Source organism: Anas acuta, chromosome Z, assembly GCF_963932015.1.
Source record: "Anas acuta chromosome Z, bAnaAcu1.1, whole genome shotgun sequence".
Taxonomy (NCBI): Eukaryota; Metazoa; Chordata; class Aves; order Anseriformes; family Anatidae; genus Anas; species Anas acuta.
In genome coordinates, this window is record NC_089017.1 from 78,123,677 (window position 1) to 78,138,296 (window position 14,620).

General features: G+C 49.0%; 2 protein-coding genes across 16 annotated transcripts in view; one reads left to right on the plus strand and one right to left on the minus strand.

The window, feature by feature from the left end:
* The first annotated feature begins 514 nt into the window (after nucleotides 1-514).
* TRMT10B (tRNA methyltransferase 10B) lies at nucleotides 515-4,562 on the plus strand. Of its 7 annotated transcripts, none has more exons than XR_011091061.1 (9): nucleotides 515-674; nucleotides 752-860; nucleotides 944-1,056; nucleotides 1,172-1,324; nucleotides 1,878-1,956; nucleotides 2,620-2,702; nucleotides 2,786-2,853; nucleotides 3,158-3,281; nucleotides 3,841-3,943. XR_011091061.1 is itself a non-coding variant. In XM_068666231.1 (8 exons), the coding sequence occupies exons 1-8, from the start codon at nucleotides 546-548 to the stop codon at nucleotides 3,945-3,947; spliced, it is 972 nt and encodes a 323-aa protein (XP_068522332.1). In that variant the 5' UTR covers nucleotides 515-545; the 3' UTR covers nucleotides 3,948-4,562. The 7 variants fall into 7 exon arrangements, 5 of the variants coding, with proteins under 5 accessions (XP_068522332.1, XP_068522333.1, XP_068522334.1 ...); XR_011091062.1 differs by having other exon boundaries at nucleotides 3,870-3,943; XM_068666231.1 differs by lacking the exon at nucleotides 2,620-2,702 and having other exon boundaries at nucleotides 3,751-4,562.
* FRMPD1 (FERM and PDZ domain containing 1) overlaps nucleotides 3,965-14,620 on the minus strand; it is a 49,205-nt gene continuing 38,549 nt past the window's right edge. For 7 of the 9 annotated variants that reach the window (XM_068666223.1, XM_068666228.1, XM_068666221.1 and 4 more), the window contains 6 exons: nucleotides 14,304-14,430; nucleotides 13,795-13,890; nucleotides 12,361-12,543; nucleotides 11,783-11,930; nucleotides 10,292-11,107; nucleotides 3,965-8,985 (listed from right to left, as the gene is read on the minus strand). In XM_068666223.1, coding sequence (XP_068522324.1) covers nucleotides 6,653-8,985; nucleotides 10,292-11,107; nucleotides 11,783-11,930; nucleotides 12,361-12,543; nucleotides 13,795-13,890; nucleotides 14,304-14,430 — 3,703 coding nt within the window. In that variant the 3' untranslated portion in view covers nucleotides 3,965-6,652. The remainder of the gene's footprint in view (nucleotides 8,986-10,291; nucleotides 11,108-11,782; nucleotides 11,931-12,360; nucleotides 12,544-13,794; nucleotides 13,891-14,303; nucleotides 14,431-14,620) is intronic. The other 2 variants (XM_068666226.1, XM_068666225.1) reach the window with 2 other exon arrangements.

Here is a 14,620-nt window from a genome sequence, read left to right on the forward strand (position 1 = left end):
ACGTCTGCTTGCTGCTGTGAAGGATGACTCCAAAGCAACTGCACCAGGAGGCGTCTACGCAGCACAGATGAAAACGAGCAGGACGCTGCAGCAAGTAACTCATGAAAGGAAAAACCATCTCAGAATGAGACTGCTGAGGCTGAATGGAAAAATAAAGATGGAATACGAGAAGCAACTTTTAAAATAAATAAAATAAATAAATAAAATAAATAAATGAATAAATAAATAAATGAATAAATAAATGAATAAATAAATAAACGAACGAACGAATAGATGAATTAACGAATTAATAAATGAATGAATGAATGGATGAATGAATGAATCAGCCCGTGCCCAGACGGGTAGGGTGGACACTCTCCGGCAGGGCTGTGCCTCTCTCTCTCTGCGCGACCCCATCCCGGGGGCAAGCCACCCCCTACAGCTGCCGCGCTGTTCAGCGGCTTCAGAAACCTCTCCAAGCGCAGGAAGGGCGACGCCGGGGCCGGCCGCCCCCCGCTCCGCCCCGCTCCGCCCAGCACGGGCAGCGCCGGAGCGGAGCGGCGCCGATGGAGGGCGGCGAGGGCGAGGCGGGGGAGGCGGCGGCGCTCCACGAAGCGCTGCGGCTGCTCCGCATCGAGCCGGCGGCCGCGGGGCCGAGCGCGGCGGCGGGGGCGGGCGGAGCGGCGCCGTGCTCGGTGGGTGCCGGGGCCGGGGCCGGGGCCCGGTGGGCGCCGGTCGGCCGCGGGCCCTGAGCCGCGTGTCCGCCCCGCAGAGGAACGTCCTGCGGAAGCGGAGGCGCTGGGAGCGGGTGCTGGCGGCGCGGAGGAGGCGGCGGCGGCAGGAGAGGGAGCGGAGCCGGGCGCGGCGGGACGGGGGCCGAGGTGAGCGGCGCGGGGCCGGGGGAGGGCGGCGGGGGAAGGGGGGGGGGGGCAGCCCCTGGAGGTCTCTCGGCTCTGTCCCGCAGGGGCCGCCCGGCGGCACAGCAAGGCCCTGGCGGAGCAGCGGCTGCTGGAGGCGCGGGCGTCGGGGCCCCGGCTCTGCGTGGACCTCGGCATGGCCGACCGCATGTCGCTGAAGGTACGGGGCCGCCCTGCAGCCGGGGGTGTCCCGGGCTGGACGCCGCGGGGGGCGCAGCACCCCCCTGCTGCTGGCCGTGTCACTCAGTAACGTGGGGCTCGGTGTCTCCTGGAAGGAAACCAGCCGCCTCGCTTCGCAGATCAGGAGGCTCTACGGGGCCAACAGGCAGGCCGAGAAGCCGTTCTGGCTCTACCTGACGGAGTTTGTCGTGGGCTCGTTGATCTACGAGGAGTGCTTCCGCATGAACGACGGCTTCTCCAATTACTTGGTAAGGGTTGCTGCCTACAGTGCTCTTCAGGCCTAGAAGGAAAGGCTGCCCCATTGCAGCGGCTTGTGCTCCTGCCTAATGGCACCCTACAGCCGTGCTGCTGGCCCTGTGCGGGTCAGTGGTGGGCTGACCTGGCCTGCTGTACCAAGCTCCGTGGGGCTTAGGGATGGGACCTACGCATGCAGGTTATGGTAGTGACACTGGGGCCGTGTGTTGTGACAGTGAGGGGAGAAAATCACGTGAAACAGAGATTCCTGAATCTTTCAAGAATTAAAATCTCACTTGAAATGAGGAAGTTGTTTCTCTCTCTTTCTCAAACCATGTCCAGAGATTTTGATGAGAATTTAATGGATCTTGACGTACTCAATCAGTGCCCATGTAGAATTATTTTTTTTTTTCAGTTAAAAAAAGAAAAACAAAACAAAACGTATTTGTAGGGGTTTAGACGCCTAAAAGCAGTGGCATCACTTTCAGTATGCTTCTTTCTGTCTGGAAGCTTGTGGCAGCTGAACTGAGGACTAATGGGCTTCTCTTACTGTGTTGCATTTTTCAGATGGATACTACTCAAGAAAGTTACCTGGACCTGTTTCCTTTAGATGCAATTGTTTATCTCACTCCTGACTCTGAGAATGGTAAATATTTTATTTGCTTTAAGCACAGGGAACCAAGGCATAGGATTGATTTTTTTTTAAAGCTTTTATTTTAGGAATATTTCATGCATCGTATTCCAAGCACTCGTTGTCTCAAGCTGCATGAGATATACTGTGTCCTTAGATCTTACGCTCAGTCTACTCCAATTTCAATCTGTTTTGGCACAGGATGAAGTTCTGAAGCAATGCTGCTTTGATTTGCAGCAAACCTAACCTAAAACTCTGTGTAGACACCTGCAGTTTGTTATACTACCAAGTAGAAAAGTGGAGATGCAGTGGCAGTTTTGGATGCATTATAAATATCCCCTTTATTGTTTAATTTGGTGCTGAGTTCATTTTCTCCTCTCCCTCCATTTCTACCTGGCCCCATGTTCATGGGGACACAGATCCCTTTCTCATTCTGTGGAAGAAAGCAGCTCTGGTAAAGAATCTGGTGAGGGGGTGCGTGTGTGTGTGCGTGTGTTTGTTTGGTAGGTGACCCTGACAGTGGGAAGCTAACTTCAGAGCAGATTAGGATCACACCACATCAGCCTTGTGCCAGAATAGAAGTTATGAAAAGGAGCAAAGCATTGCTTATAGAGCTGCATCCCTGGCAGTCTGTGCTTTCAGTCTACGTGTGCTCTCCCCTTTTCACGCTGCCTGCAGGTTCAGGCAGACACTTCTGTCTTAGAAGCCTTGGCTTCCTGCACAGTCTGAGGGTGAAAGGTGACTGGCCACAGCTTTCTCATGTAAGTTGGGCCTTGCCTGGAGAATGGTGTAGCGCATGACTTTACTGTTTTAGGTGATGAGCATGTACTTATCTTGTTTCTAGTCCTTGAAGATATTGATCCCAAAAAAGTGTACATCCTTGGAGGCCTGGTGGATGAAAGTATTCACAAGGTGGGTAGTAGCCTGTTGGAATCTGAAAGTCTTGTCTGCCCTACATTCTACTGAGCAGACATCCAAGTGGCAGCACCCAGTGCTGCTGCTGCCCTGATTTGAGACATCACTATTGTGCCACCATCCATTTTTCTGACAGAACTTCAAGGTTCTGCCTGGATCCAGCACCAGGCAGAGACCAGAACAGTCCGAGTGAAATGAACTCCAATACAGTTTCCAGCTTCATAGCTGCTTGTCCTCAAAATGATGTTCATGCTATAGATGTTTGTGCACGTTGGGTACCTTGTTCTTGTTCCCCTTGCAGAAGCTGACTCTGCGAAGGGCACAAGAGCAATCCTTGCAGACAGCCCGCCTCCCAATTCGTGAGTACATGGTAAAAGCTGTAAACACCAAGAACTACCACTCGGAGACACTAGCAATTAATCAAGGTGAGGGGCTGAGCCATGTCCTGTCATGTGCCTGGGTGGGTAAAGTTAACAGGCTCTGAGAGAGCATTTAAAATGAGTGGTGAGGGAAACTGGTAGCAGACTTCTCTTTTGCTAGGCCTTGTCCCTAGTGTTTCAGTTTTAAAAGTCTCACACTTCTCTGTATCAGCCCATTCTCAGGGAGCAGGACTGCACCATTCAGCTTTGCACAATTCAATGTGAGGAGGCTGCCCTTGCTAGAAGTCACTCAAGCTCCTAGGCAAGGGAGGACAGGCCAGTGTCAGCCTGAATCAAGGCAAGTTGCTTTGGTTGTCAAAGCCTATGCTTTTCCTAGTCAGAGCTTCCCCGTCATCATCAAAATAGGTACGTCGCTTGCTCTCAGATAAGCTAACTTAAACATTTGCTCGTAAGATTTGAAGTGAAAAGGAGCACAAGCCCTATGCTAATCTACTCTGGCATCATCTATTCTCAGTTCCTAATGTTCTGCAGCCAGTGGAATATGTAGTATGGCTTGCCATGGATAAGCGTATCAGAGCATGGTACATGTCTCTGTTCCTAACAGTCTTTGATGTCTTGTCAACTTACTACAAGACCCGAAGTTGGCCAGATGCCTTGAAAGCTGGAGTTTCTTCTGGAAAAGGCTACGTGCTTCCAGATGCAGAGAAGTAACTGGAGATACCTCAGCATGACGATGCACAAGAAAACTCTTTTATTTTATGATGTTAAGGAGTTCTGCAGGGAAGAGCAGCAAACTTCAGATTTCAAGCAGAGGCACTAGCATGAACATGTATAGAAAAAACAGCTCTGCTTAAATTTATTTGCATACAGACCTCGTCAAGAGTGACACATTCTGCCTCAACAGTACAATGCTGGAAATGACTTTTCATCCTGAAATGAAAAACAAAAGCCAGTTGAGCCTTGGCATCAACGAAGAACTGACAGGAATTCAGTTTAGCAGGCATCTGCGAATGAAAATAGAGAATCTGTTACTCTTAAACCTGCAACTGTTCTAAGACGGGGAGGAGAGCTTAATGGTTATTTCTTTCACCTTGATTAAATAGGAGGAATTACAGAGCACATTGTTGAATAAAAGTCCTTCCTAAAGAAAAGGGCAGTGCTGTTCTAATTGGGGAACATGGGATGGGAAGAGATTCTGCAATGAATCAAGTTCACAGGTACACCATGTGCTATTTTCTTCATACCTCTTGTACTGAAGAGTTGGCTGAAGCCTGTAGGTAATTCTGTGCATGCTGCTCACAACCTAAAATAAAATGTTTAAAGTCACATTGCATCCTTACAGCTACTGCTGTGTTACCATTATCCATCATCCTGCACTAATGTGCGACGTTCACTAACTCTGATGTTCCTCTTGAAAAAGGTATCTGGGATTTGACTGTGCTCTGCACAGAACCATGATGCATTTTATGTCCTGAGCAGAGAGCATTTTTGATGCACACAAGATAAAGTTATCAAAATCATTGTTGCTTTAAAAACAAACAAGAACACCACTGTCAATGACTGAAGCTGTTGATAGGCAGTAGTTGTTGATCCCCATATAGGCAGAATTTGTCTTTGCAGGTGCCTGTTGCTTTATTGTAGCCTGTGGGCTCTTTCTGTTTGTAGTCACACAGCACTGCTCATCAGTTGTTAGTGCATAGTTATGTGTCACTGCACCCTGCTAAAGCAGCAAGTCTGCACTTTGGCTTAAGTATAAGAGATTTTGTCTTGCTTATTCATCCCCTGAGATTGTTAGGCAGCAGCACACACACTAACTAAAACAACCTGCCAGCGATAACTGTCACAAAATCCTGCTTCAGTGAATATTCATCTATCCTCCCCCCCGTGGCTGAAGGCACTTTAGCCTCTGCAGCCAGGAAAGCAGATGGCCCTCGGGCAGCTTGCCTAGCTTTCTGCCTGTAGGTGCACAGTGAGAGGCAGCACCTGCACTGGAGTCAGTGTAGGGCTGCTAAAGGCTGCCAGATTCCTATGGGTGTTTTTCAGCATCTCCATGGCATGGGAGGTCCCTTAGGACTGCTACAGCATCCATGTAGTACCCACCCGCCAGCACCCTCAGCGGCCTCCATCTCCTACACTAGGGTTCAGCTGCAAGGACTTGTCCTTTACTTCAGAAGCATGGGACAGTCCTGACCACCCGCTTCCTGGGCACATGAGGAGATGGGGTGACCTTGTGTGGAACAAGGCAGCTGGGAGCCTACCTGCTCCCCTTTGCTGCCTTAGGCAGGCCCCTCCATTCTGAGCACACTCATCTGCAGGGACTGTTGGAAGCACCACCCCTGCAAACAAATTCCTAAAGTCAGGAAACAGCACTCGGGGACCTTTTGCTGCCTTCTTTATCACTGGAGACCTGAGGATGTACCTCCAGCACTGGAAGGCACACTGATTGACCACGCAACTTAGAAAACGTTTACATGCTAACAGCTCATACGTAGCTAGGGACACCTAGCACATAATGCAAGATGAGCTATTGGTAAGAAAGTTGGGAAAAGGGGCTTGCCTTCTCCAAGGGAGGCTAACATCATGGCTCATCTCAAGGGCTGTCAGGTTGGTACTTCAGTCTTAGGACTTCCTTTTTCGGAAGACAGGGATTCTTAAACACTTACACGGCTGATATATCATAGCGAGGGGGGGCAAAGGGAAGAAGATGCTGATTAGGGACTTTCTTTAGCATCAGCAAATGGGAACAGAAGATATGGCTGACCTGCAGAAACCATGTCAGAAGGAGAGGATATGGTGTATCCCCAGCCTGGGAAAACCTTCTCTACCCCCTTTGCAAAAGCAGTCAAACAGCACATATATAGTGGTTTCCCCCCCCCCCCGCCCCCCGAAGTGTTTTCAATCACAAGCTCAGCCACAGAGACTGGACTAAGCAGCCTGGGTTTCTTTGTCAGACCAGGGTGGACGTCGATTTCACTCAACTTCAGAGCCTGCTTGGTCATCTCCCTGCCTGGCATGTTTGTAAGGACTGAGGAAAGGCAGACAAAAGGCTGTCTCCGCAGGTGACAGAAAAAGGCTACGACACCACCCTGAGACTAGCCGTCTGCAAAGCATTCGGGAGGTGAGGGACAAACCCCAGGCTAGATAGGTAAGTTACTGAAGTTACTGCTCTATGAGTTTGCATATTACACAGTGCTTGTGTACACAGAATTACACAAAGCTTGGCTAGAGCGGGGCATGCCCTTCCCCATGGCCACCCTTGAACTGGGCAGTTGCCAATGCGCATGGACATGCCCTTCCATGACTATTTGCTGAGCTGGGGGTCTAAACATCCAAGGCAGGAGAGCCTGGTATTGCACGGAGGGAACACATCTGAGCTCCTCTCCACTCACCGCATCCATCTGCCACCAACTGGCCTGTCAAAACAGCGGGGGCACCCTGAACTGCTGCATGAGGCAAAACATGGCAGCAGTGAGGGCTGTGTGCTGGCGAGTGAGGAGCTTGGTGCCCAGGTCTGGGCATCCTTGCCTGTGAAGCTGCTGGTGAACAGCCTGCAGAAACTGGTGATAGGTGCCTACCACATCCACAAGTGCGGCCCTGAGCTCCTGCTGCCTCTGCCTGCACAGCTGGCAGTGTGTCACCTGGAAGCAGGCCACTGCCAGCTGAACAAGGTGCCCAAATGTCACCCTCAAAGCATCCTGCAGCTCTTCAAGTGGCCGCTCTATTTTCAGAAGCTCCTTGCAACTGGACAGCAGGTCCTGGGAGGCTAAGCCAAGGGCACCCTTGCTCTCAGCACCCTGCTCAGCACATCGGTCTTGCAGGTGGGTTGCTTGGTTCCCTGAGAGGTTTCCCACAACCTCCTTGAGCTCTGTGGTGTAGGCCAGGAAGCAGGAGAAGTCTGCGGGGCTCATCTGTGCCTGGTCATTCAGCTGGCTGAGGGCTTGGACATGAGGGTCCCACACCGCCTTGTCCCTAGCGATGGTCACAGGGTAACTGTCCACAGAGGACCCAGGAAGACTGCGGTTGGTGGATGGTGGGGTGGTGAGGGGCTGCAGAAACAAGCTGCACATAGGAATGGTGGTTTCCTGCTCTCCTTCTTCGTCAGGCCTGTGAAAGCAGCTGACATAGGATAGCTGACAGCTGCACTTGTCCATTCCAAATTGTGGTGGTGATGTCTTCATCATGGAAAATCCCCAAAATCTGGTCATGATAGGTCCAGAAAGTGCCTGCTCATCCTTCTTTTGGTTAAAGCAGAGGAAGGAGTAATTTGAAGTCCTGTGGTCTCCTGCTTTTTTTTCCAATGAGCCCAAGGGAATTGCGCCTGAGGAGATGGAAAGCCCTTGAGAAGGAGTCAGGGGAGAGTCTTTCTCCACTTCTGTAACCTGTTCTCTGGGAGAAATCTGAACAGACCAGGTCTGTTCGTGAGCAACATTTTCTGTGTCTTTTCTGGACACCCCTTCATCCAGCCCATGTCTGCTTTTCAGCTCTTTCTCAAAGGGTAGTGTAGCTGAGGATATCTGCATCTCCTTTCTGACAACATCAACCTCGAGGCACCTACTGGTCCTCTGAGAGTCCAAAAGCTCTAGTGGGGCATCTGTTCTCTTCTGAGATGGGCTGGGTGATGTTAGGTCTGATCTTGCACCAAATGAGAGCCAGGAGAGGCGAGTTATAACCCCTGAGGTGCTGCTGCAATCTGTTAACAGCTGGGTTGCATCTGGAAAGCCCATGTGACTTTTACTGTGCACTTTCTGTAAGGCTTCCTTGTTTATTTCTTGTCTGGTTTTTGCCTGCAATGAGGCATGGTCACTCTCATAGTCAGCACAGCTGTCAAGGTTAGCTTTTCCTTCCTCACAGGGAGCCAGGACAGGCTTCTCCCATGCAGCTTGCTCCCCAGCAGTAGGAAGCAGATCCTGGTCCTGTGTCACCCCATGGGGAATGGCCATGCTGGCAACACAGCACGAAGAGGGCAGAGTACCTTCATCAGCAGGGCAAGTCACCTCTCGGACCTGGAACAGAGGGACATTGCCAGCCTCATGCTTGACTTCCATCATCTCACCCTCCCCTCCCAGTGCCGCTTGGGCCAGCCAATCTCCGATGCTCACACAACTCTCATCACTTGGCCACCCAGCATTTACCTCCACTGTGGGACTTCCCTGGACAACTCTGCTTTGTTCCCTGGGAAGGTACATGGGTTCCTCCAGGAACAAGAAAGGTGGGTATGCAGCACGTGCTGGACAAAGGTCATCCACAGGTATGGCAATGCCTGCACTCTCCTCCCTGTGGTCACCCTGCAGGCGAACAGCTGAAATGGAAGAAACCACCAAATCAGTCACTGACTTTGTTTCCATGGTGTCAGGTTCCATTTCCATCATGTCAGAGGATGGGTTTGTGCTAGCCGTGTCTCTCTGGGCCTGGGTGGCAGCAGGAAGTCCTGACTCTGCATCTTTCTCGAAGTTCTCTGGGGATGGTGGATCTGGGGGCTGAGCAAGCAGTGGTGGTGTGGGTGGCCAAGTGCAGTAGCTCTGCAGGGAGTCTGGTAAAGCCAGCGGGAAAGTGACCTGTGAGGTATAATTGGTTTTCAGAAAAGATCTCCTCTTCCTCAGGCTCTTGGCATATGTCAGCTGCTTCTCCTTTCCATTCTTCTCTCTTGCTGTCTGCCTTGTCATTAGGTTTTCCCCCAGGCTGTAACACCTTGGTTTCTTTGGGATGCAGGAGTTGTCTATACCTTCCTGGGACATTATCTTGTAGGCTGCTGGCAAGGAAAGAGGATGCAAGTCAGAAAATGGCCCCAGGCAGCAGGATACACATACACCTACATAGCGGGCCAAAAAGCTTTTAACTCAAGTCCTACAATTGCAGACATAAGGGTTTGGCAACAGAGCCAAACTTCCTAAGTGCCAAAGGAAAGCCTCTCTTATTGTCATGCACCGACTTAGACCAAGCTACATCAAGAAAAATTTATTTGGACCTATGGCTATAAAAACTGAAGTAGAGGATTAGTTATGAAAGGAGCTGGATAGATAATCTCTCCCCTTGCTTACTGAAGTCGCTTGGTCTGACTGCAGGTACAGCTATAATTCTCATGTTAAATTTGGTGTTATAAGCAGCACGCTAGAGTATTACCTACAGGAGCAGATTTATTAACACTGAAGAGAAGCCTCAGAAATTCCCAGCCTGGATATTTAGACCATAAAAACACACAGAGATAACAGCTTTGTGCCTGAACATTGTATTGTCACCATGCAAGAACTCAAAAGCCAACACTATTTTAACTACATAAAATGAATTCTTTGGTTCAGTTAGTGCTAGCAGAGCTGGTTAATTCAGAAAACAAGAATCCTCTCCTTGGTGAGAAAATACGATTACAGAGAGCTGTTGCTCAGCCGTAAGTCTACCCTCCCCATTTACATGGCATGCCTCTAACCCCAGAATTTGTTTTGATCTCAGGGGTGCATGGAGCAATAAGCTGTTTTACTGCTTCCAGCTTTCCCAAAACTTGAAGAATAGCAGAGTGAAGGTAGTGCCTGACAGGAATATCTGCCATCAAGGTGTCTGCTAGTGCAAAGGCATATATCTTTCTTGCATTCTGTTTCTGGAACTCGTTACCTTTTCCATCACCAAAGACTCAGCCTATACAGAAGGATGCACAGAACTTACTCCTGCAGCATGATGGCTTCAAGATCAGCCAGAGCCATGCTTTGGTATTCTGGAATTCCTCCAGAAACCTGGGGACTTCCCAGAATGCCAAACTCATTTGAAAACCGACTCTTTTCAGATTGAGTGCTTAGATGTGATGACAAATCTCTCTGCCAAGCTGCTGTTCTGACCTCTATATGCACATTCACTGGCAGCTTTGTAAAGTATTCTTTGATGAAGAGTGGCTTGCAGAGAACGGGCGTTCAAAGGTCTTACAACAGTCTTGGGAAAACTCTGAACAGCTGAAGGATGCTCTTTCCCAGAAGACTGACATGGCAAACAGCCATCACCCTAGCTTAGGAGAAGGGAGGAAGGAAGGTGAGGACAGGAGGTGACCTGCAGTGGGGTGGGTACAGGTTTACCTGCCAGGGTGTCCGGGGGGCTGAGGCTGTCTGCAGCATCATAGAACTCTTCCTCAGAGCTGGTGTCACCAAAGCCTGGGGGTGGCTCCAAAATGAGATCACTCGCTTCTGCTACCTGCTCTGCTCCACAGTGTGCCTCTTCTTGGGCTGACACATCTTTCCAAGGCCTTCTTCCAGGGCTGTGACTGGTGTTGCTCTTCTCTACACTGCCTGCAGGGGATACGCTGCAACACAGGCTGTAATAGCCCATGGCATTTCTCTCAGATAGCTTGGACCCTAGCATAGACACACCTATGTCCACTCCTCTCTCCTCCCAGGGGCTGTGCTCACGTCCATGCTCCTCTGCTTCTGGTACCTGCAAGAAACAGAAGAAGTCCCTGCCTTTTGCCCTGCTGGAGCCTTCTGCAGCACAAACAGGAAAGAAACTCTCATCTGAGTTGTTCATTTCGTGTACAGTTGGTGTGTAGAAGTGGAAGAACTCTGGCCTGGAGGAAGAGCAAGCTTCCAACTCATCTTCCTCCAGTGCATCCATCGAGTCACTTGAACCGCTTGTCTTAAACCCTCGGCTCTCTGTGTTGGCTGAATCTGAAGCCTCAGATGTACTGTCTGTTGTGTTGCCACCTGCATCGTGTTGGTCACTTCCTCCAGCCTGGGGCTTTGTGCTGCTGTCCTTCTCTCGGCTGTGAAGCTCTCCCAGCTCCTTCTCACACGCAGGAGGGGTGCTGCTGTATGCTGCGGGCATGCCCAAGCAATGCTCTAAGGAGGAATCCAGTTCCCAGGAGTCTTCAGAATCACTGCAGGTTCGAGATTCGTATCCTGTGATTTAAACACATCTGTCAGCCTGTCCTTTGCGGTGGCAAAGAGGAACAGCCAGAAAAGGGTTTACAAACTTGGTCACAGAGTAGGGATTCAAAGCCCAGAGAACTCTGCCTTCAGATCCTCATCAGTAAACAATGTAAAGATGCAATCTGACCTGCAGGACCATAACCCGTAAGTGGAGGCTTGGTCCTTCCCGCCTGCTTTGTCTGCTTTTACTGCAGCACAGTAACCAAAGGGAGCTGCAGAAAAGCAGCCAGGCAACACGTTGCCTAAAGCCTCTGCCTGCAAACCCTATTAGACTGGAGTTACCCTTACAGGAGACAGGACAGCATGGCAAACAGACTCTCCTTCTCCTGGTCAGCAGATGCTGGCCAGAGGGTAAATTGTTCTGGAGGCTGGTAAAAGCGCAAGTGCTCAGTAACAGGTTCAATGGCAGAAACCGCCTCCACTTCTTGGAAATAGATGATAATCATTGCTTCTCTCCCCCTGCCCAACATGTCTGGGGTTCAAGGAAAAATGGCAGTGCCACTAAGGCTGATAGTCTCAACATTTTGTAGATGTCACTGTTCATTCCCAGGCTACTGTTCTAGCATGACACTGCTCTTAAGAGGGAATAACACCAATACTGCTGGATGATCCACCCACTTTCTCCCCATTCTTTGGCAAATTAACCTTCTTCAGCTGAGACACGGTGCGGTTGCTGTCTTTTCTCTCCCCAAGTAAATATGGAGGCATTCGCATCCACGAACAGTCTGTAGTAGCCAATGATGAGGCAAACAAGATCTTTTGCACTGTTTGATTCCAGCAGCAGAGTCAGCATCTTTTTTTTTTTCCAGTAAGGGAACAGAAAACAACAACGTTAGAACAGGCGAACATCACCTGTACCACAGTCTGCAGGAACATGCGGCACACTGAAAAGACATTTCTTCTCCCCCATATGGCCATATTTGTACAGCACTCTGTTTCTGTATGAAACACAGAGAAAGAAGAGAAATAGTTTTTGTTGGGTTTTCTTTGATAGGTCTCGCTGATAAAGCACAGCAAGAATAATAACTTTTCTTCACTCATTTGGTATTCTTCCTAGAATAGACTCAGAAGGAGAGCTCATAAGCCTTTTGTACTAATGATACCATCAGCTTAATGTCAGATTTAATTAAAAAAAAAAAAAAAAAAGACAGTGTGCATTACTCCCCCCTTTTTCTCTGTCCCTGATGCAGCCACATGCTGGCTACCACAAGAGCACCACTTACCTTCAGATCCTGTAGGTAGATTTTTACCATGCTCACTTTCTCAGACTCCTCTGTAAGCTCCACCCTGCTGATGTTTGCAAACTCTGCCAGACTTGTTATGATGTTTAGCTTGCTATTGATAATCTGGCTCACCCCATACTTGGCACCCACCAGCAATGCAACGTATGATTCTCTGTCCTGTAGCTGTAGGGAGAGAGGTTGAATCTTTAGCTGAAATCTAAGCAGGAACCCATTTGCCTGTACTGGGCAGGGACTCCTCAGCCACCCCTTCTTTTGTGGTATCTTTAAACACTGGACTCCCTTTACAACTGGGCTCTAGCCAGCTGCAAAGGGAGCCCCTTGTTACTTACAGGCCGTCAGGTCACCTGCTCCTGGCCGTTCTCTTCTCTGACTTGGGGACCGCAAGTTTCCCTGTGCCCCCAAGGCAGGTGGCCCCAGAGGTGCACCAGGCATCTAACAGATCCAAAGAGGTGGTCAGCAGCAGCTTGCTATCAGAAGTGTCACCTGGCTGGCTGTGCCAGATAGACCTAGTAAGACCTACTGGAGCTGGCCAGAAACTTCAAGAAGGCATTTTTGGATTTGGAAGCAATATCAAGACTTTCTGTTAGGATCTGACACTTAAAAAAAAAAAACGTGTTAACTTAATGTCCATATAGTTTGGCAGAAATATTTCAATTTGCACATACGTGTAAACCTAGACATTCCTGCAAACCATTCAGAAAGCTCCTCCTCTGGTACAGGCCCACCTATACTGCTCAGCACTCCATGAACTGTGGTCCATCATTCATTACAGATCCACATGGGGAGAGGCAACTAGCCAAGAAACCTCTTGCCTGAACAGAATTCTTTTTTACAGAAAGGTTTAAGATTGGCCAAAATATTTTCATAACAGTTGTTTTTTGAAACATGCTCAGATCTTAATCTTTGAATACCTTTTGACATTCAGAACATGGACAGATTTCATCTGAAGGGCCAGTCACAAACTTCAATTAGGAAACTACACATAATTATTGGGTAACTGTTTTGTTATTGACTTCAGTGGAGCTACGCTGAGTTACCCTTGCAGACACCCTGGCCAATATTTACCAAGAGGTCCCAAGGAGGGGAAGAGTGGTATCATACTAGAGCTCATTGAAACAGAATCAGCAGAGCCTTCTATTACATTTTCTACAAGCATCAAAGCAAAGACATGGAAGAAGGCTCAGCTGCTAGTCTTATGTCAACAGTGTAGAACAATATTTAAATATTCTTGCTTTAGATAGGGTTTGCTTTGGTTTAGAGCTGATCCTGTTCACCGTTGGAAAAAAAGGGTAAAACTACTCCTTGTGTCCTGGATTTCCAGTTATTGTCCAAGTATACTGCATGGAAGATGCACAGAGGAGGCGCTGAGACAGCATATTAAACCCCAATTACATTGATAAATAGCACTCATACCATCAGGGTGGCATTAAAGATCTTCCCATTGTACATCTTCAGGTCACTCAGGATTTGTAGGTAGTTCAGACGCACTTGGACTGCTGCGAGCATATGCTTCATTTTGCAAGACAAGGAACATTGTTTAGAAACATGACAGAGAATAAAAATTTGTCAGCTAGCCTATTGGCTAGAAGACATTCTTTTCATACAGGACACAGTATTTGACCAACACATAAAGCTTGCTTTCCATATGCAATAAATCTGAATAGGACCATACTATATTACCACAATTACCATCTGACAACTGCACAAGCAAACTGCATCACAACACACTATATGGGGAAATTAAGGTGCATATGCTGCAGAGATTACAGAATGAAAATATGAGGGGAAAAAAAAAAAAAACAAAAACACAGCAAGCAGTCACATAGAGAAGAGACCCGCACAGGAAAGACATGCCCTCTTTGGCCTTGAGAAATGCTGCCAGTATTCCAGGAGGCACCTCCAACCCAGGCCACGCATACTACCTTCTGCCGAGGGTCCAGCAGGATCTGGTTCCGCTTCATATGGTAGCTGATGGCTTTCTTGATATCCTTCCCTCTCATGTTTCGAAGCAGAGTTGGTGAGATGAAGTTTTCAATTCCCCAGTCTCTCCTGACAGAAAGACAGGAAGGGGAACAAAAGAGGTCCCAACTGTGCTGTCCCACAGCAGCAAGAGAACATGCTGAACGGCAGCCAGCTGATGGGGCTGGAGGAGCATGTGGTCTCATGTAAAACGCCTGTTTTTCCACTGTTACGCAGGTAACAATCTAAAAGGTCAGTAAGCATATTGGTCTTGTCTGTC

Bases quoted from the DNA above. Each gene is read 5' to 3' on its own strand.
- TRMT10B (XM_068666231.1), top strand. From the start codon at position 546: ATGGAGGGCGGCGAGGGCGAGGCGGGGGAGGCGGCGGCGCTCCACGAA. The intron at 861-943 runs GTGAGCGGCGCG...TCTGTCCCGCAG, and splicing joins GCGGCGGGACGGGGGCCGAG to GGGCCGCCCGGCGGCACAGC. The intron at 3,282-3,750 runs GTGAGGGGCTGA...ATCTATTCTCAG, and splicing joins GACACTAGCAATTAATCAAG to TTCCTAATGTTCTGCAGCCA.